The 23,082-nt window shown below is 33.9% G+C and overlaps 1 protein-coding gene across 12 annotated transcripts in view; it reads right to left on the bottom strand.

Annotated features, from left to right (window-relative positions):
- ETV1 (ETS variant transcription factor 1) overlaps window positions 1-23,082 on the bottom strand; it is a 90,226-nt gene that overhangs the window by 11,154 nt on the left and 55,990 nt on the right. For 11 of the 12 annotated variants that reach the window (XM_088797725.1, XM_088797720.1, XM_088797718.1 and 8 more), the window contains 3 exons: window positions 7,117-7,183; window positions 5,423-5,493; window positions 2,249-2,418 (listed from right to left, as the gene is read on the bottom strand). In XM_088797725.1, coding sequence (XP_088653851.1) covers window positions 2,249-2,418; window positions 5,423-5,493; window positions 7,117-7,183 — 308 coding nt within the window. The remainder of the gene's footprint in view (window positions 1-2,248; window positions 2,419-5,422; window positions 5,494-7,116; window positions 7,184-23,082) is intronic. The other variant, XM_074340798.2, reaches the window with a different exon arrangement.

Genomic DNA, 23,082 nt, shown 5'->3' with positions numbered 1-23,082 from the left:
CTAAAGAAATTTCAAAAACACTTTCCAAAGAAGACATTTAAACATAAACAGCACCTTCATGGCCTGATGGAAGCAATTGCCACAGTGAACAATGCAACCATCAGAAATGGGATGTTTCATTTTGAACAAAGGCCTTAGGAGACATTTAGTGCGTATCGCACAATTGCCACTGAGTTAGTAGCTATTTGGAAACGGTCTACTGAGTCTGAATTACCCAGCCCTGTTTGACTTTATGAGTCTGCTATAGACAAGGTGTCTAAATGTTCGTTTGTTGTATGGAACAGATGTAATTGTATTTCTTCCTTGCATTAAAAAACAAAAAAAAAATCACAGTAATTTACAATTTGATGGAACTTAGTGATCATCTGGTCAAGGCTTCTACTTAATTTGAACTTGATCATCATAAAAATCAACAGTTGCTATATAAAGAATTTAAACACTTGCGTAAGAATTTTCACTCTTCTGAATGGATCAATAATTACTGTCATAATTCAGCAATTTCCCCTAACTTAACAATCGTATGGAAAAACATTAAAGATGTGTTTCTGCTCAACTTTATTTTAATCATACATAGAGGGAAAGAACTGTTTGCTATAAATTCCTATTGTATGCACTCAGTTCTAGCATGAACCAACTCTTGCAATGATTATTAAACAGCACATATTTCCATCATGTTAAAGGGTTTTGAAATGACTTTATGTTAAGGGTTCCTAGTCTCCATTTGTTAGCGCTTCACGTTTGCATTTCTTTCACTGACCTCACTTAAGTACATCTACACAAAAACTAATTTCCTTTGACAAATTAAGCTGTAGAAACATTACAAAATTCAAACACTTATTTAGCCCATGCTAGATAACGGACACTTTCAATTTTTAGTATTGAGCCCTCTGTATGTGTGTTCTTGGTGTGGGCAAGGGAAAGGCAGCCAGATTAATCCCTAGTGTTACCAGTTACTGATATAACCTGGAGAAGACTTAATTGTGCTAACCGGCTCCTCTGTTTCTTATTTCTTTTGAATACATTTGACTCAGATAATCTCTTAAATCTTCATAAATTATGTGACCTTATCTTCAGGATATCAAATTAAAGCATATGATCTGATTATGACTGAACACATGGTTTCATAGGGCAGAAGATTTAAGATGTATAGGCCCATTAGCCTAAGTTGTAGTTGTCCAGTCTATGTGAATCTAGTCACTTTAGGTTCAAAATTAGCTGGGTACTTACTGAATTTTTCTACCTTTCTGGAATGTTTAGATACTATAGTCAGTATGACCAGTTATAGGTATGTTGGCTAAACGCCTTCCATTGCTTTCTCGGCTAATGTAAACTAAAGTTGATTTTAATAATAGCGGAGAAGATGTAAACATTTTGTATAACAGTCACCTTTCTATATGGGTCCAACATGTTATTGGTGGGTTATGCTGCAGTAATAACAGTAGCCTTAAGCCTAAAGCTAGTCCTGGGAGGAAAAAAAAAAACTGAACTGAGTTCTTCAGGAAAATACTCCACTTGTATGTACTTGGGAATGAGGAAGCAGTGGGGGACAGAGATAGATAAATATGTTTTCCATTTATCCGTATTATCTGTATCCGGAGTCCTCTCTCCTCTCGTTTTGGTAATGTCTTATGAATTATGGTGACATTTTAAGCTTCATCCCTACCTTCCAATGGATTCCGCATGGCCTAGTTGACTTGAAACATGTCACCAACAATCAAAGGGAAACAATGTTCCTGCCAGGTCTGTGTCTCCTGAGAATCACTTAAGGAGTGAAAATTCCCGACTGTGGCCCTTGCATGCTTGATCCCCACCCTCCCCACAGTTGTTTCTTCCCCATCCCATATTGCAGAGACTTTAGTCTCTAAATATTCCCCTCTAACCCCCTAAACCAAATCAAAAATGTTCAAATAATAACTGCTAATTTGCAAGAACGATACCTCTATATCCAAAACAAGTTGAACCTCAGCAGACACCCCCACTCTCCTCCAAATACTATCAAATGTCTCCAACTTAGATGCTCCTTTAGAGACTTCCTAAGCCCTGCATTCGTGAATAAAGGTTTATACTCATTTTTTATTTTTGAATATATGCATGCATTCCTCCCTCCCCGCCCCCCCAACTTCTGATTTGAGGGTTTTCTCTAAAGTTTTAAAATAAAGAAGGTACATATTTGGCATGTTAGTCAAATATGTTTCTTTGTATTGTGAAATACCTGATTTTCCTAACTAAAATCTACTACTAAACTCACCTCTTCAGGCTCAATCAGTTTAAATTCCATGCCTCGCCCAGTCCAGGCAATGAAATGAGAATTTGAAGGGTCATCCAGAAGAGCTACCAAAAACTGCCAGAGTTGAAGTGATCCTCGCCGCTGGTATGTGGGTCCTTCCCGATACATTCCTGGCTCTTGTTTGATGTCTCCTAAATTAAAATAAAAAAATTAAAAAAATTAAAGTTTCTATTATAGTATGACACATAAATTTACATTAGACCAATCGCTAAAATGGCTAAACCACAAATACTTTATTGGTTTATATGAAATATAATGTTACCATTAAGTAGCGATTTAAAATACCTAAAGGGTTGAATGTAAACCAGGAGTCTGCACAAACTTACGCACAACTATATATAACATATAAGGGTCAAAATAATTGCACACAGGTGCAGAATAAATCCACAGATGTCATTACTTATAAAAAAAAATTGTATTCCTTTTTTTTTTCCCATTGATTTCTTTAAAAACTATAGCATCTAAACATACTTCTTTGCTTTTACTGTTAATGCCATTTACTCACTGATCTAAGCAACACTGAGGAGGGAATAATCAATTTTAAACTCTGGGCTTTTTATTTGAAGAAATTATATTCTGTAAGTTACAATTTATAAATATCTCACTGACTCGCACATGACAAACTATTGCAAATTTAAGCTAATTTAATAGCATCTTAAACTCTGAATTAAGTAATCTGCATTTTATATAAATTAGGAAAATCTCATGGGCAATTCGGGGCATACTGGCTTACCATCATCTATTTCCTGCACAACTTCATACTAATACTACCACTTTCTCAACTGGAAACAAAGGAAAATTCTCTCTCATTTTTCTTTATTTCTAGTTTGTACTTCACTTACTTAAATTTAGTTTGCTACTCTTTATCTGAAAGTCCAGTTTAAAAGTGTACACACTAGAGCTTTCTGTAAATCTATTATTTTTCTGCAAGAAAAGTCTGTTATATTTATTTGGCATTCATATAAAGTGCAATAATCTATTAAATAGATTATAGCAATAAAACTGTTAGTGTTGAAATGCTTCTGGTATAAATCTGGTCAGTTATCTTGGTTTTACCAAAAAATTAAAACAAAAACAAACAAACAAAACTCGGTTCATCACTACTGATTATTTACTTGTCTCCTGCCATTTCAAAAATATGTGGAATTGGTCACGATGGGGATTGACTGTCTAGGGCCCGACAACATATCATTGTTAATGCGTGAATTTCTCTTCTCCACTAAAGAAACAATTCAGACAGAATATATTCAATCTGATCGACTCACATTAAGAATGAATTATAAAACAGACCAAATCACAAGTTTTTAAAAATCTTTCCTTTGGTCAGTAGACAGACATACACCTCTTAAAATAATTACAGAAAAAAAAAAAAATGAAAAAAAACAACCCTTTAAAAACCTAAACCAAAGTAAACTTACGGTCAGTAGCTGCTAAAAATCATTATATTATTTTGGTTTAAGCTAGGTCATATAGAAGTGTCTCTTCACATTGATTTCAATGACAGCTTTATTTATCTCAGTTTTTCCTTCTGAGATTTACAAATTTTTCATGGGAAAGCAGCAATTATAGAGACACTGAAACACTATCAAATTTTATAATCTCTAGATTGCTTCTGCCTATAAATGTGACTGATTGAACTGGCCTTGTATGATGAAAAAAATTAACCTTCTGTTACTCTTTCTTCTTGTTCTCTATTCCTTATAAATTGTAAAACTGAAGCTATCTTCCAAAAAAATGTTTTATTAGTGTAAAACTGAGGAGTATTTAAAAGTCAAAGGTAATAAATAATCAAGACAGTTAGCTTCCCTAAACATTAGTATGACTTTGGCCTGTTAGATTATGTCATAATCTTCTCTACAGTTTTGAGCTATTTTTCTTCCTTATATGCCCATAGTGATTACCAAGATTTCTTAAAGCTCACAAAGACTGAATGAAACTATAAAGGTCATTCCAAGAAGTAAAGGCTTTATGCTTTCTCTCAAGAGAAAAGGCTGTAGTTTTAAGAATTGTGATGCTCTACTAATGTTTAAAAATAACATAGATCACACGTCTGAAACTCAAAGCTTAAAATTAGTATCTATTGTAGGAAAAGGCCAAAAAAGTGACTCCTACTAGAGTTTTAACCCTGTGACCTTGAGTTAATTTAGCAATTTAAAGGAAAGCTAAGGAAACAGGTCTTCCCAAGACTTACCATCTTTTGAGAAGTATAAGAGTAGCAAAAATGTTGAAAATAGAATAGTCCACAAGCAACTAATAGAGACTGAGAAGCAATCTGAGCATGACTTTGCTGTTTAAATAACGACAATTAAAAACTTCTGAAAAAACTCAGTACAGCCAGGTTCCCCAAAGTTTGTGCAATTAGCTAATCAGAGGGTCCCTGCTCGTTTCCTGGTAAACAATCAAAGCAGGAAATATGGAGACCACGCTGAAGAACCACTAAATCAATTAACTGTTCAATTTTTACCCAAGCTTCCTTGTAGATGCCAATTTTTGCAACCGTTGTCAAGAAGATTCTGTCTAACTTGACACCCCTTTGAAACATCTGGGACCTTCTCATTGCAACAGCCCATGATATTACAAAAGGTAATGCTTTCCTAACTCCCTTTTAAGCAATTACAAAGTAATGCCACATTAGTAATGAACATCTTCCCAGAAATAACAAAAAAGGACTGACAATTACTAACTAAATGGGCAGCTATGTTGTTCCTGTGTTTCATAATGCATCTTTTCATGAACAATAAAAAGGAAAGAGGCTGCATTAGTCATCTGTGCATCCACAGTAGCATGCTTTCTGTTCTGCTTTGTTAATTATGGGATCAGCTTTCAATAAATCTCGAAAAACAAGCTGCATGTGCTCAGCAGGGCAATGGAAAGGCCCCTCTTATTCTACACAAAGCTCTGCAAGAACGACACTATGGTTATATTTCTACAAATGAGATGTTATGAGACAAAAGAAAAAAGCTTTCTAATGGAGGAAAGAAAAATAATTTATAAAAAGGTAAATTTTTAGCAAGAGCTGAGTGACTCGTAAGTGATGTGCATAGAAATCTTTAAGTAGGGATGTCGACTGTTTTCAAGAGACTGTTTTCAAGATTGCTCCTCTACAAAAATCTTGCAGCACAATGAAAAACCTACCATCAAATTTCTCTGGGACAACACAGGTGTCATCATAGAATTGCCTGGGACCCTTTTCAAACATACAACCTGTGGGTGGAAATGGGACACATTTATTCATGATAGAAATAAGGCTCACAAACAATTGGCGTAGAAAAGAACTCTGCCATTTTTCAGCTCTGGAACCTTGGACACATTATTTAACCCCTGTGTCTCAGTTTTATCAATAAAATGGGGATAATAACAATCCACTTACTTTATAGGGATGTTGTAGGATTAAATTATTTAATATATGCAATTTAGAATAGTGCCTGGCATACAGTGACATATATATATATATATATATATATATATATATATATATATATATATACACATATATGTCATAGAGTTAGCTATTTATATTACTACTAACCCAAGCACAGAGCTCACCTAATCACTGGCACACCTAGGAATTATAAACATATCATCTCTTTTTACATTTTCTTCCAAGTTTTATTATTCAATGAGACAAGAAGGAAATCAAAGTGAATTACTGATATTTGCCTTGCATTATTACCTTGATGAACTAAAAATTGATTTAGTTTAGCCCCTCCCTAGGAGAAATATGTATCTGGGTTAGGATTCTCATGTTTTTATCTTCAATAGACAAGGTAATTAAAAATAATAATAACTTTCCTTTTTTTTATAAGTCCGTAAGAAAAAATGCAAAATAAATTGACAGCTTTTTACAATTATTTTCTCCCCCAAATATCCTTGACTGTGGACCTTTATTTAATTGCTGATAGCTTTAATCACCAGGAGGAAATTTCATACAGTCAGTTTTATTTCACAAATGTATTTGTCTCTATGCTGGGTACATACTAATAACAACAGCATCAACAATAACTGCATTGCATTGTGTAAAATTTTTGGTCTCAAATATTTTAGATTTACCAGCTCATTTTACTATCCTTTAAACAAAGGAATTTACTTCTATTAATATAATTCATACAAAACAACCAATATTAGACCTAACCTAAAAGAATGCATCTAAATCATCTTACTGATAACACAGTATTTACAACATGAACCATGCATACACATATTTTCAGAAATATTTAAATGAGGGTTATACCCAGATAAAAGTATGTTTATTCATTACTTTGCAGGTATCAAACAAAGTCCATTAGATCAAAGCTTTCTCACCATGATTACCATAACCACGTCCACATTAAAATCTCCTTCTCTTGGCCTCTTATGTGAATTTCCACTCTTAACAATTACTTGTCCAAAAATGTAAAATCCAGGGTATTTAAAGGCAAATGTATTTAAATCTGCTGTTTTATTTCCAAAACAATGACTTAGGGCTGTAAAGCAAAATTGAAAATTCCTCGAAGATACATTTCAGTACTGAGTAATAAGGTGGGGTAATCTATAAAGCACATGTTTTATTTCAGGAGGATGTGGTTGTTGCCAAAAAAAAAAACAAACACACAGACATCTACTTTTCAGCTTTATATATGCACAAGACACTCATGTTAACCACCAAATGCAAGATATAATGACCTGATAAATCTTCCTTTTACTTTAAAAAGATAAAGTTTAAAAATAATGGTTTAGGGAACATAAGCAATGTTTCCCATAAAATATAATGATGAAGCGACTGCATCCTTGGGATGTGTGATGATTTTGACAGGTATTTATAAGGAATTTCAATAATGGAAAACTTAACTTCTGTTCTGCTGGGATGAGCCAGGAAGCCTTCTTGCCTCATATAAATCGAGTGGCAGCTAGGCACTTCTGAAAGAGGAAACAACAGTGGTCACACACAGTCTGGAGCTGAAAACATGTTGTAACAATGGACAGAGGGCAGATAGGAAAGTTACAGAAAGTGACATGAGTCTCCATGAGGGAAACTTGTCAACACATAGTGAACATTTCAGGCAGGGCCCACCTAAAAATGCAAGAATGAGTAGTTGATCATGTTGTACCAATTCTCTTGAACAGGCATGGGAATTCAAAGTTTTATCCACGTCAACTATGCTAAAGGTTGTTGGTTCTACCTACAATCCTACATGAATGTGATGGTATCTTTGAAACAAACAATTTCATGAGTTAAAATATATTTCAGGCCATTTATGTAATAAATTTATATACCCTATGGCATCAAAGCAAAAGTCAACAAAAGACCCCTTCATAGTTTATTTCATGAACACTGGATAAAATCATGAAAAGATAAAATCGTTAAATCTCTTAAAATTACTCCAGCTCTTTAAGGTAATTTTTTTTTTCCCTAGATAAAAAAGCATGACTGGCTTTTCATTTTGTTAAGTACACAGTTCCAACTAAAAACCAATGAGGCTATAAAACAGAAATCCAAAAATTTCAGCAAACACTATTATTATCCTAAGAATGGGGCCTTTCCTATGTGATCTAGTTAACTCATCACTGAGAAAATAAACTTGGTTAATGATTAAACTTGAGTCATATTGATGGCTGTGTATTTGATATGTTCAGTAGCTTAGAGGAAAAAAGGACAAGAAATATGGATTACAAGACAAAATATTAAAATTCAAGTCCTTCGTTCACTACTAATTAAGCTACATGACTTTAAACAAGCCATTTTGTTCACTGTTTCTATTAAATAAAGGGTTTGATCAGATGTTACCTAAAGTCTACTATAGTCCCAAGTTCTTTGATTTTGAGTACAGAAGTTCACTCATATAATCAGAGGTGGATTAATAGTGAAACCAATGAGGTTTAAACTTTAAGACTCTTCACTTGCATGAGTCCATTCTGAGGCCCTGAACCTAAATTTGTATATAGAATTTCATTTTCTTTTCTTTGAGATTCCCCAAATTTTGTAAGTTTTAGGTTCCACAACCCTGACCCAAAGCTGCATGTAACATATATAGTTTCTATAGGAAGGTATAAATATATGTGATCAAATTAATTCTAATTTCTATATGTATTATTAAAGCTTTTTAAATAACATATACAAAAATAAATTTATAAAATGTATATGAATGTGCCATTTCATATAAGAATATGTCCTCTGCCACCACTTGGAGTAAGCACATGACCTAACAAGTAATGAAGAGCATTTCAATTAATTTGAACCTAATGTCCCTTATCTCTTCTTAGCTATCCATCTATGGACTTTCATGCTATAATAGATAATGTGGCCCAGATGTCATTTTTCTTGACCTGGAATGTTCCATTTTTAAAATCTGTCTTATTTATTTTTAAATTTGTGTTGTGATGAATGTCAACCAAAATATGAGATTTCTTTTTTCACAGAAATTTTATCTTATGTGGGTTTGTCAAAAATATCTTATGGCAATCCATAATAGCAAAAACATTTGAAAGTATGTAGGAGTCAATAGCTTACAAGTTGAAAACAGTGTAAAATTCATTATCAAACATTTTATTATACCTCGCCTTCTTTATATAAAGTATTATGTAGTGTACATTCTGAACCTACAAAAGCAGCGTGAACCTTGTTTCCTCATATCAGAATTTATAATAGGTGGCAATGTAGTTGATCTTCTGGGTTACCAAATAGCTAGCAATCCATTTTATCCCAACATTTTAACCAATGGTACTTCAACTTAATTTTTAATATTATTTTGACTTATTACCAGGGATAAGGTCCCTCAAAGCAGCTGGGCCTGAAAGGGACAGTGTTAATGACTCTGCCATCAGCTCAGCAGCTGCTTAGAGGCAAGCATTTAGTTGTACCAATGTTGACACCCTGCTACAAAATACTTTTACTGACGCTGCCCAGCTGGAGTGTAGCTGTAAAACAGCTGGCTGGCTCTGGAGGCAGCTAGAGGAAAACATATAGGCTAAACTCTATTATATATAAGCGTGTGACTAAATGTAGTCTTTCCTCCCCAGAGGGCGAGAAAAAGAGAAAGAGAGGAAATGCAAGGTTTTCTGAGAAACCCACTATTCCAAGTTGAAGGAACATCTTATAAAAGTGTTCTAACACAAAATAAGCATAATCCTGGAAAGATAGACATTTGACATCAAAGATAGGATTTGATGGATAATTTTACTTATACTCATGTATCTTCTGAATGGGTTGATTTCTTGTTCTTGTTGCACTTACTCTGGAATGTTTATTAATCTATGATATTTAAAGTATACTGATTTAAAATACACAATGAATTAATGACATAATAAAGATAAAGCCAGAACCTCCATTACATTTCCAAAGGTACTTGGGATCTAAGTTCTAAAAAATAGAACTAAATGGCAATTTAGGGGGAAAAAAAATCATGAGAATATAATTGTGTCTTTGCCAGTTCTTAATACTATTTATTATAACCCAGAGTGAATAAAATTAACATTTAGCTCTTAAAATTGAGACACTGAGCTAGCACTGTTTAAATCCAGTCTATCTTTAAAATCAGTATCTTTCATACAGTCCAGAGAAGCCTGAAAAAATATGGCTAATAGGAGTTTATTCCCCTAAAGTAACTAAAGTCATGTTATCCTAAAGTGATATCAGTTAATTTATGACTATTAGAGTAGGTCAGACTCTAATCAAATTGTAGAAACATTTCCAAAGTGATTATTCAATCAAATGACTAACATGGTTAATTAGGAGCCATAAACATTGCTCTGAAGTTCATCAAAGTAATGACTTGCCCAGAAAAATTACTGTTAATTAAATTGCCTGCTGCTTTCATTTCTACCTTATCTAATAAAAAATCTAGCCAATGAAGTTTGGCATTACATTTTAACTTTTGCTAAATGCTCATCTAAGACCCAGCTAGCTAAGCGGTGACTTCAAAGGCAAATGTTTTGTGGAACAGCATGGAGGCATTGCATATGTGTTCACTTATATTTTTTCATGGAATAAAATTCAGCAACAATGATGAGCTGCAGTTTAACCTATGCACAAATGTTACTATGACAGCATTTTTGCATTGCACTCATCTATAGATTATAATCTTAGGGTTATTAGTATAGCCCAGTATTACAAACGTGCATCTTGTCATTAATTAGACCTGGTTTTGAATCTCATTTATGACATTTTGTGGGAGTAGGACATTTTGTTAGTTATTTAACATCTCTAATTCTCAACCTTCACATATGTAAAATGGGAATCATCATAGTGAAATCCTTCAAAGGGTTGTTGGGAGGACCATATGGATAAATGATAGATAACATTTCACCCCATATCTTTAAATAGTGAGGATTCCATATATAGTAATTATTACTAATAAAATAATCTATTTTTAAGTGAACTTCACAAATATTTAAACAGAATGAACTACAGTATTTAAAACTAGAAATAATTATACACATCCAAATTATTTTGTATCTTGATTTGCTGTTCCTATGCCACATATCTATTGAGATAGTTAATTTGTTGCTCATTAGTGCACTTATTCTGTAATACTCTTCACAAATCTACTAACCTGTGATATTTAAAATGTATCAATTTTAAATTCATTAGAAATGTATTATTTCTGAGTTTTAATTGAGAATCTCCATTTCATTTTAAAAATATTTGGAGACACCTCTTTTTAGCTTCTTTTTATAGTATCACTTCTTGATATTTGGTACTAAATAACCTTGGTTTAAAAAGTTTTAAATTCTATCTGTAAATCAAATTATGTAAATTCAATTTAAGAGAAAGGATTTTTTATTATTTTGAAATGTACAGATCAAAGAGCCCTACAACATGACATTAGTACTGGGTGAAATCAGCTTGCAGAAACTGAACTGCCTATAATTTGTCACAGATGAGTTCATGGTGATGAAAGCTGATCTAATATACTGCAAAAATTCAAAGCAGAAAAGCACTGTTGTCATTTGAATGCACTAGTCAGAGGAGGAGGGAGTTAAGAAGAATTGTAAACTAACACTCCAAGTTACCCAATTTGATTAGTCTTCATCTGTAGTAACATTGTTAAAATTCTCTTTAAATTAAGTGAAACTAAAAAGTTGTCCCTTGATTTGCATTTTAAAGCCATATTGGGAAATATAATACTGATTTGGGAAATTTTACCAAGTGTTTGACCACAAAATGTAGTTTTAAATTTGCACATATACTACTACTAGGCACTGCTCTGATTTGCATATCTGCTGCCTAATCACAAAGAATGAAGGTTTTCCTGAAGGGCATGGTTTGCCTAAAGTTTCTAGTAGCAACATCAGGCCAGATCAGAAAAAGATGTTTATCACGACTGTTTGAGCTACCCCTACAATATGTTGAAATTGTTATCAAATAGTAAACAAACCTGGATATATTTCAGATAGTAAACTCTAAACATGGAGGGGGAAAAATAAACACCTTTCATTTGATGCTTCTGGTTACACACCTATAGCAATTATCAGTGTGATAACTTAAGAGTAAATCTCTAAAAGTAAATGAGAAACCCCAGCAATTCAGGAATAAGTTTGATGTTGCATTTTAATAAGATTTTGCTTTCATATGCATGTCCAAAGCAAGGACAGATTGAGTATACACTTGACTAACTATTTGAGGAGGTAATATGACAAAATCAAGCGCACCTCAACTTGTGTATTATATATGATAGTGGGAACCTTGACACAGTAAATGTCCAGAGCCAAAATGTGTGTGTGGACATATGCTTGCTGAAAAATATGTGTATGTGCATGTTTGTATTTCAGTGTATACATAGGAGTTTTAATAAGTTTTTTTAAAAACATGTATCTATTATCTAAAGAAATATTGAGTAGTATCAAGAACTAGTGACACCAATCTCATTCAAGATAAGCATTATGGCATATCTTGCCTAAGTTTCATCTGTGCTAAACTTCATACTTTACTGTTTTGTTCGTTGTTTTCCTCATTTCCTGCAATCTCAGGTAATGTTTAAAACCCAAAGATTTTCTAGAGTACATAAATAACATGAGTTTTATGAATATGTGTTTAAATGCAAATACATTCACATACATCCTAGTATAGCATCCTTTTGCTCTGCTATTTGCACGTGTACATGAATAGATTTTATGTAGCTAAAATTTTATAATGCTTCCTGAAAAGGATGCAAATGGGAGGGAATTTTTTATTCTCACATGATCTCTCTATTACAGATCAAACCTAAAAGTAAGCAACTCTAAAAATAAGGCCCAGTATTAGTATGTCTGAATTCATTTGAAAAATAAATGAATAAGTATGAAACCAAAACAGTTGAGTTTTATAAGGCCTATTTGTTGTCACTCACAAAAGCCTTGTTTCCCCGAAAATAAGACCTAGCTGGACAATCAGCGCTAATGCGTCTTTTGGAGCAAAAATTAATATAAGACCCGGTATCATATATTATATTATATTATATTATATTATATTATATTATATTATATTATATTATATTATACCCGGTCTTATAGTAAAATAAGACTGGGTCTTATATTAATTTTTGCCCCAAAAGATGCATTAGAGCTCACTGTCCAGCTAGGTCTTATTTTCAAGGAAACACAGTATAACATCTTAGTCACTGAATCTCAGGTGAAGGCAGGAAAAATTGGAATTTGTCTGAAATCTTAAGAAGAAAGTGATGAATTTAGTATTACCTCATTCACACTTCGATGGAATTTTTTTCCATTAGGATTGTAGTAAACCATGAATATATAAAACTCCAGAGCTATCTATCACTTTCACCACAGCTCAGGTGGATTGAATCTACTACTGTTGATAGACTTGGAGGACAGAAAGAGAATGTGCCCAGCATAGTATTTGCAAAATTAAAAAAAATAAAAATAAAAAAGTAATGCAGTCATCTGCATTCAGATGCTTTTAAAACTTAAAATCTATGTAATGTGAAAATACATAAATAAAAAATTAAACAAAAAACCTTAGAGGCTACATAATGTGAAATAACAGTGTGGAATTTTACCTACAAAACTACAAGCATCTGGGGTTTTTTTGGGGGGAAAGGGAGGGCAGTGTTCTATACAAATAAGGACCAGATTCAAACACGATTAGTTTATTTGATCTAATAGGCTCAAACTTCTACAAGTTTTACAAGGCTGGAAGGTGTTATTAGAGTTAAAAAGTTGAAGTGATAGGAAACATAAGCACAATTGTAACTTTGACTGTTTATTAGATAATGTTGTACTCTGACAATTAACAGATGTTTGAAAAAAAATACGAGAAAAGATGCCTTTAGCTGCCCAAATAGGCCAGAAAAAAATTCTAAAGAGGTGGAAGTTTTAATGTTGAGCTTCAATACTGAATCATCCACCTTCTGGACTCTACATGATTTGAAACAAATGCATCATGGGTTGCTTTGTCCTCTCACTTTCATCTCTCCTTGGATCACCACAACATTCAGACGATTTATTCTACTTGCTTTGTACATGAAACTACTAGTATTCAAGAAGTTCACTATGATTGTTTCATTATCAGAAACAACATAATAGTACAGTTATCATGTTTGCCTTGCACAACACAATCGTTTAAACATAAGGATATGTCTCTTATTTTATTATCTCCTCTAGTCCCAAAAAGTGTATTCATAAATATTAGAAATAAGAACGGCATCTTATTCAAACACTTGCAGTCTTTGAGGATGTCTCTGGAAGTCAAGATAAAATTGGAACAGAATTCCTTTATTATTGCCTCTACCAGTAATGCTATATCTGTAACTTTACAAACATAACCATATTTAATCCTTATAGAAACAGAAAAGTATGAGAATTATTTGGCCCCTTTCATAAATGAGGAAATTGAGGACAAAAGAAGTAACAAAACATGCTCAGTGTGACATAGATAGTAAACAGACATCAGGCCCAGGAGTCAGTATAATATTTTCAGTGTCATACAAAGTGGGTGGTTTTATTTTTTAATGCTAAGAATAACAAAAACATGTGGATGAGGCAGTGAACTGTGAGGGCCAGCACACTGAAAACAAGGATCGTCAGAATGGGGCAAAGATACTTTTCTAAATTTAAAAGAATAGTACATAAATCACAACAATACATGCTGTCAATCTTTGGGTTTTGTTTTATTTGTTTTTCACATGTATCTTTGAATATCGATCCTTGTAAAATTTTCCAGAATTAGAAACAATTAACTAAAAAATTCATACACACACACACACACACACACACACACAACACATGATAAAAACAATCATCTATTTAATCTGATAATAATTCCTTGAAAAGGTCTAAATTAAGTTATTTATATGCTAGGTAAAATTATTTTATGAAACAAAAAAAGTCTTGTCCTCTAAACTATTAAATAGTTAACCCTCTTATTTAGAGAAATCCTTTAAGCGTAAAAAAAATTCTCTAACTATATTCTAAATCTAAACTTTAAAAAAATAAATAATATTTATCTCCTCTTTCCTGTTCACATTCATGAAACACACACACACACACACACACACACACACACACACACACACACACACAAAGGAAGAGATCCAAATATGCACCCTTAAACTGTCTCATTTAATTGTAAATCTTAGTTGCACATATAAAAACAGTTATTCATTTCATCCACTTTCAAAATGCAGTTCTGGGCCTAAGCATCCTGACTGTTTTCTTTAAAAAGAAACTAAAATTCTCACACTATAAAAGTACTTTCTCCTCCCCCTTCTAATTCCCTTTTTTCAAGCCAGTACAACTCACAAGCAGATTAGCCCTCCCTTCCCCCTTTCCTGCCTGTAAAATCCAAGTTAGACAAACACTGTGTGGCTGAAATGACATATTTGAATGGAATTCAGACCCACCAGTTCCTGTTTATGTTTCTGATTTGAGAATGTTGTCTTCTCATTCACTATACATTAGGAACGCTGCAAGGCCATAAATAGTGTCGGGTTACATGCAGGCAGGACCAATGAGCATTAATCATTACTTCCAGTCAACTGGCAAAAGCAGCAGCTGATGGAACACTACACCCTTCAGCTCTGTATAAATGAACATTCCAAAGAGTAAGAGAGTGAGTGTGTATGCGCGTGTGTGTATGTGTGTGTGTGTGTGTGTGTGTGTTTCCTTTCAGTCTCCATTTTATGAATGAAACTCCAGGCTCTATAGAGTCCATTCATGTAAGAGAAATGCTTACGGATCTGCCCCTAGGGTCCAATCCATCATGGGGAAAACTGATGTGATTGGTTTAAGACAGCCTTCAGCCTTCCATTACTGATTTAAATGCAGTCCCTGTCCATTTGACCTGTGTTAATGCATAAAGAGTAAATCCAGACCGTAGTCTCAATTCTCAAATCAAATCACTAGCCAATGCCACTTACTGTAACCGTAGATTTACAGCATATTTAAGTATTTCTTAGAAAAACTGACAGAGTGGACCAGAGTACTGCTTTGGGAGATTTGCTATTTTAACTCATAAAGGAATGAGGAAAACCCATCTGAGATACACTAAACAATAAAAAGCAAAGTCAAATCGTAAGGCCTATCCATGACCTCTATTGTAATAACAAAAAATCAATTAGGAAGACATCACTGTCACTTTTCACAATTGAGGCACCTAAAAATCAGAGATCAAGTGATCCACAAATCACTGGTTGAGTAAAAGAAAATTATCTTTGGATGTTAGAGAAACAGGTAAGATGTTAACATTTTCTAAAGGATCAATAGCTCATTCCTTTAAATTCCAAAGTGTTTTTCCACTTGAATTTCTTGAAGCGATAAAGTTAGGAGGGTAAATAAATGAGCTGCCATGTTTCAGGAGAAAGTGTGGGCTAAGCAACTGCTGCTTAGTAATGGCACAGGGCAAAGGCTCGGCTTTTGGTAGTATTATATATCAGGTACAAAAAGCCAAAGTTCATGGAACCATAACCATCATTATCCTAGAAATTACTAAAGATGGTTATGTTTAAAAATATTTACAGTTTTGAGGAGGGAAAAAAAGGCTATGTATGATAAATTATGGGACTGATTTGTGAAGTCAGTCCTATACTGCACACTGTTAAACATACACATTTTATCAGCCATCTGTAATCTGATCCTTCATTCCAGAGGAAAGAAAACACTTCTCTCTTCCAGTGAACTGAATCCATGTAGGAAAACAGTTGCAGTCAAAATCCCTATATATATCTCTAAACTATTTCTCACAGGATCTTCACCATGCCTGTAGAAGGAATGAGAAGGAGAAACATTGAAAATGCCTAGTTTTTGGTTTTAAACCTATGAAGGATTATCTACTACGATGTTATGACAGTTTATCTTCTAAATGTGTAATATCTAGTAAATAAAATGGCAGAGGATAAAGTTACTACCATATTTTGGAGTTCAAAATTGAAATACTTGACACAGCCAGATGTGGAGGTGATAAGGGCTCCTCTAATCTACCATCCAGAAAAAAGATGGAACAAAGCAAGACCACTGAAGAATAAACACACATAGAATTATGAATTCCTAAATAACATTTTTTAAAGACTTTAGAAAAATTCTGTATTCTTTTAGGAATTACTTTTTACAGTGATTCAAACATACGTAAATGAAAATGAGGAAAAGAGGCTAAATATTTTCAAATGTAATATTTCGTATTTTTTTAAATTTAAATTATAAGTATTAATCATGGGGCTTTCCACTTTGGAAATGACAAGCTGCTAGTTTATGGGACTAAATGTTCAAAATAAATATCAGGACCTTTACTTCCACTCCCTTTTTGCCATCTGACTTTAATTAGCATTTTTTCAAGTTTCCTTTTGTAATCACTGTATTCCTTGTGTTTCGTGAACAATATTTTTTATTATTTATGTGCAACTCTATTTCCAAAGGACATAAGGAAATTTATTAGAATATATGCATGAGTTCAATTTCCCTATAATATATAACTCCTCTTATAAATAAATAAATATATACATAAATACATAAATAAAAATTAAAAAAATAATATGCCCTAATGACAGAATTTCTGAGATATTGATAAAGTAATAATAGTAATATTCATAATGGTAATCATTTAGAGGTAAACTTATACTGAGTAATTTTAGCCTTCTGACTTTTTAGAAATTTTGTGCAAGTTGAGTTAGTTGATTGAGGCCCTGACAAATCATGCCCAAAAACATAAAGCACTATTTATTTATATTTCCATGTGGCTGATGAAAATAACTATGTTCTTGCTCTGATATCCACTGATTTCATCCTAAAACTTTCACTGTAAAACCATATTATACTACTCTGCCATAAGAACAGATGAAATAGTGCCATTTGCGACGACATGGATGGATCTTGCGATTATGCTAAGCGAAATAAGTCAGACAGAGAAAGTCAAGAACCATATGACTTCACCGTTACGTAGGAAATAAAACAAAGGAACAAGACAAACAAATAAAGAAACAAAAACTCATAGACACAGACAATACTTCAGTGGTTACCAAAGGGTAAGTGGGGAGGGACGTGGTAGAAGAGGGTAAAGAAGGTCAAATATATGGTGGGGGAAGGAGAACTGACTCTGGTTGGTGAATCCACAACGTGATATATAGATGATGTATTATGGAATTGTACATTTGAAACCTATATAATTTTACTAACCATTGTCACCCCAATACATTTTAATTTAAAAAAAAGAAAATGTATCTGCTAAATAAAAAATGGATATGTTTATAATTGAAAAAAAAAAATTATAAACTCTGCAAGAGGAATCCCCCAAGCAATGCTTATTAGAAGTAACATTAGGAATTACTTCCCTACTTTCCATACTGTTTGATTAAGATGTGTACCCACCAACACAGCAAAACACAGAATAGCATTTACAACATACAAACTTCCTCTTTTGTCATTTCAGAAACCCATGAGTATTTAACTCTCTTGACTAAAGTGCCAGCTTGGGCCTACATGAGTAGCAGGTATACTAGTCAGCTCTGACAGACGAAAGTTACATGTATTCCCAGTTTTAACCTATTTAACATGAGGAAAATATTTTTCAGTATTTATTTTATCACTTCTCAGTCTATACGTAAATTTTTGACATGCTAAGGACAGTTATTCTTTCTCTAAATTTAAAGTTTTGTTTACTGGCCTTCATCAAAGTCTCAAAAAGTGTGTGGGGAACTTGGGGGGGGGGGGGTTGTTTGGGTGAAGAATTAATGAATTTATAAATGGAAGATAGAAAAGGGCCATCTTATTCTTCCAAATGAAAACTTTCCTTACATCTGTTTCATACATTGCAGTCTCTCTTAAGCTTCCTGGTGAAACATGGATCCAGCTGACAAAAATTTAAAAAGACTACTTTAGTTAAATTTTAAGCTATCAAGCTATCAGGGGTTTTAACAAAGAGTGAAGTCCAATAAGAAACTTCAAACAAACTCAAAGTTCATTTAATCAAAGAATTTTAGATCTGGACGGGCCATTAATTTACCACTTTCCTTCTAATTATTAATTCAGCCATTTCCAGAAAAACTATTAGGAAAAGTCACTTCCTCAATAATCTCAAATCCTGACAATATATATTTTTTAAAAGAAAATAGAATGCAAAGCTAAATATCATTTGAGGTCCTATATTTTCCTATCTTTCAACAGTGAATACCTAACAATTAACCTAAAATTTGGGGACCATCTAATGTGAAATGTACACCTCCAGATTAGGAAAAGCATATCCTCAGTCATAGTACAGATGCTTTTGTTGCCCTGGATCATATAGAGCTTTCAAAAGCCATAGAAAAATATTTAGTCCTAACTTAGAGAACAGGATCAATAATGTATGTAACTAATAATGGGTTAAAGTACTTATTTGGACAATTATATAGAAAGACTGTGAACTATGCATTAAACAAAAACTAAGAAAACCTTGGTTCTAGTTTTGGCTGTTTCACAAAACATTGATGTTACTGTTAACTTGATATAGTATATGTTCAACTGAGATTTGGATAAAGAATTTGAATAGGTAATCTCCAAGAGCTTTCATGAGTTTAAAGACTGATAATTCTATGACTCACATTTGTGCCAATTTCCCAATTTAAAATAGTGCTAACATTTGTCACAGCATCAATATTACATGCCTCCAAATGAAAGGAGGCTGCGTCAGTACCCACAGGAGTAGCCACAAAAAAATAAAACTAAATTAAAAAATACAAACACATTTTCTTCTGGAAGCACATGTCAGCTCTCTCCTGTACCCTCTACTTCTGCCTCTTTTCCCCAAGCTCAAGACAAGCACTTCCCCCTTTTTTTCATTCCAGCAACAGTCTTCATGTCCCTGAAAGTTCTTTCACCTCTTCACTCTCAGCTCTCAGATTATTACTCTAATTCAGGGGTGTCCAAACTTTTTTCAACGTTTTTCACGAAGAGCCATACGAAGTAAAATACACAAACAGCCGGGCCACTCACTCGAGGTGAAGTACGTATTGCCTCACCGGGTTTATTTAAGTAAACTAAATATATTTTTGGAATTTGCTGCAGGCCAATTAACAATGGATCATGGGCCGCAGTTGGCCCATGGGCCACAGTTTGGACACCCTTACTCTAATTAGTTTAAAAGATGCCCCTCGGTTGTAAAATTTTAGTTTCATTTGCCCACCAACCCTTTAAAATACTGCCCTAAGCTATCAAAATAAATAAGAAATAAAACAATAACAATAATAATAACAAAACAAACACAAGACCAACCAATCAAGTAGCACAATTCTAACAACATGGCGTTAAGAATACCTCAAATAATTGTCTCATGGGGCATTCTGGACCTGCAGAACCTCATAGGTGAGCATGAAATAGGGAAAATAATCACAATTTTATGAAAATGGAGCACTGCCTAAGGTACTCCAAATTAAGCATTCAACGCATATTCAACTCTTTTTATGTAGTCAGTTGGCCCTAAGGGCAAGAAAGAGAAAATTATGTTGGATTCAGGAAAAACAACCAACCAACAAAAAATCTGTGTACTGCTTGGTGCTGCACCATTAGGTTACAGAGTAAGGGAAAAAAATAATACTAGATATAATTGGACTAGTTTGAATTTAATAGCATAGTACAATCACGATCACATTGTATAGGTCCAGCAAATTGGCTCCAGCTATTGATGTTTTATCTCCTCAGTGTCTTCTGATCCAAGTGCTTTTTTTTTCTCTTTCCCTGAATAAAAATTTCTACTCTACTAATATTTTGCATTTTTTAGCTTAAATATTCAGCAGTCGAAATTGCATTCCTGTAATTATAATTATAACTAATAGACCTTCCATTTCCCATGTCATAATTAATGTCAGGCTTTATTAGAAGTATAATCATGCTGCCTTTTCACTTATACAGCTTCTTTTATTTTCACAACATTTACATTGTTATATTAAATTAAGCAATAGAGTTCTGATGGCCTTCCGAAAGGACAACCTTTGATCACAGATGCTGAGTAAACTGACTATGAAACATTTTTGACATTGTTTTCAAATCACATAAAATATTTCCTAATTGCTCTTTGTTCAATATCAATAAGTGAACCAAGAAATCAACGATTCAGTGATAAATACATTAGATGTCCTATAAAGTTTACTTAATGTGCCGTCAGCAAAGATAAAAGAACTAATGACAACAAAACAAAATATCTGGATATCATACTTGTTGACTCCAATGTATGACATACAGAGTCGCGCCAACTTAATTGCTGCAATTTGGTGGCACCATGTAGTAAAGTACATTTTGATACCCACTGATTAATTTTTCATAAGCCTTTGTTTCACTGTTATTACAGTTCTTTTAGATCACATCCAGAAGACACTATTTTACTAGTCAACTATTCAAGCAAAACAGCACTGTATCCTATGGGCAATATTAAAATTAGAATTCAAAGGTGTTGTACAGCTTTAGCAATTTGAAATGTAATTTAGAGGGGAGGAAGTTACATAAATTAACAGCTTCTCAAATATTCTCAAGTATTCTACAAGGTATGTGGTACGCTTATCAAAGCGATGCCCTACATACTTTTAAAATAGGATACCGGAACTGTTATGGACTGAATGATCCTGTCCCCACCATTCATGGCTGAAGCCATAATGCCCAATACAATGGTATTTTGAGGTGTGGCCTTTGAGAGGAAATTAAGGTTAGATTAGTTCATGAGGGTGGGGCCCCCAAGGTGGGATTAGTGTCCTTACAAGAAGAGGAAGAGAGACCAGAGCTCACTTACTATCTCCTTCCGCCATGTGGGGACACAGTGAGAGAGTGGCCTTCTACAAGGCAGGAAGAGGTTCCTCACCAGGAACTCAATCTGCTGCCACCTTGATCTTGGTCTTCCCGCCCTACAGAACTGTGAGAACTAAATTTCGGTTGCTTAAGCTTCCTGGTTGATCATATTTTATTATAACAAACTCAGTTAAGACATGGGCTATGCTTTTGAGGTAATAAGTGACTGAATCTGTGCTTTTGAGGGTCAGACAATGACTGACTGGAGTTCCTATTAGTGTGACCCATAAATAATGCAGTTAAATCTTACGGCACCAGGTCCTATTTTTTGCCATCATTGGATTATTTAAACCTCTTCTTGTTTGGACCACATCTTCTCACAAAGTTACACATCCTCAACACCATGTTACGGGGTTTTTTTATATATAATATAAATATGAGGAATATATATATAACCACACAATAAAAAAAATGGCTTCAGTGTTAAACATTTCTAAAACACACAAAGAAACTTTTTAAAATGCTATGCTCTGCAATTGCTTTTGAGCCACTTATTTGAGCTATTTTATATGATTTCCATGTAAAGTTTCTTGAAACCATGGTGAATTCAAAAAACTGAAGCAAAGTAAAATATGGTTTGGAGAATAAGAATAACATCAGTTAACAGGATTTGAAATTTACAAAGAAAAAATGAATCTTATCTATAATAAAGTGCATTGTAATTCAGGGCTCTTAATTATGGACATAAATTATGGAAAACATAAAAGGTCCTAAACTGAACCCACTAAGGTACATTTCAGGATAGTCACCAAATTACAGGGTTTGGGGCAAGCATTCAACTAAAGGCCTTCACACCATATGTTCAAATGTTTTTCTTTACAAACAAGCCAAACAAACTAATACATACGTTGTCTCCTACCATTCCTTGAAAATATATCATCACAACAACCTGGAAGGCTGGGTCAAATCTAGAATTTGGGTAAATCTCTAAGATTAGCACTGGAATAGGATGGTGTGGAGCTCACTTCCAGCCTTCAGATCCCCGCATACCCCACTTCCTGCCTTTCTTCCTATCATTCAACCCCTCATTGTGCCGTACCATGGGGTCCTGACATGTAAGCATATGAGACATCAAGCTCCCTCCTCACCCTCTCACAAACAGACATCACTTAGCTGTCTCCTTGAACCTAGAGGCACACACAGGTTCAGTGTGCTCTGCCTTCAGAAAATTAGGCCACGGAAGAAACTGCTCAGGCCCTAAAAGTGGACTCAGGGCCTGCTTGGCAAGGAACACATGGGTCTTGGGGAGCTGGTGCACTTTCCAGAAATGGAGGCAAAACCTCTGAATGGGTGATTCCTTTTAGGCCTTTGAACTTCTTGCCCAATGAGGAAGGGTAGCTAGAGGGAGAGTCTCAGTTATAGGGCCCTTCTTGCCAAGCTTTAAAGGGCAATTCATAATAAATCAAGTAATTTTATGCAACTTGGAAACTCAAGACCCAGAAACAACACTCTTTCCTGAAGTAGAAGTGACACAAAAACTCAGCAGAGTTTTTCCTAGAGAAGCCATAGTTCTTTCATAAAGAACATCCATAAATCTGTATCTAAACAAAAGAAAATTACATTGTTTTCAAATATTCCCA

The sequence above is a fragment of the Rhinolophus sinicus genome, chromosome 4 (genome assembly GCF_057876585.1).
Source record: "Rhinolophus sinicus isolate RSI-liver-muscle chromosome 4, RSI-T2T, whole genome shotgun sequence".
NCBI lineage: Eukaryota > Metazoa > Chordata > Mammalia > Chiroptera > Rhinolophidae > Rhinolophus > Rhinolophus sinicus.
The sequence above is the reverse complement of the archived record's forward strand: the minus strand, read 5'-3'. Positions and strand labels throughout refer to the sequence as shown.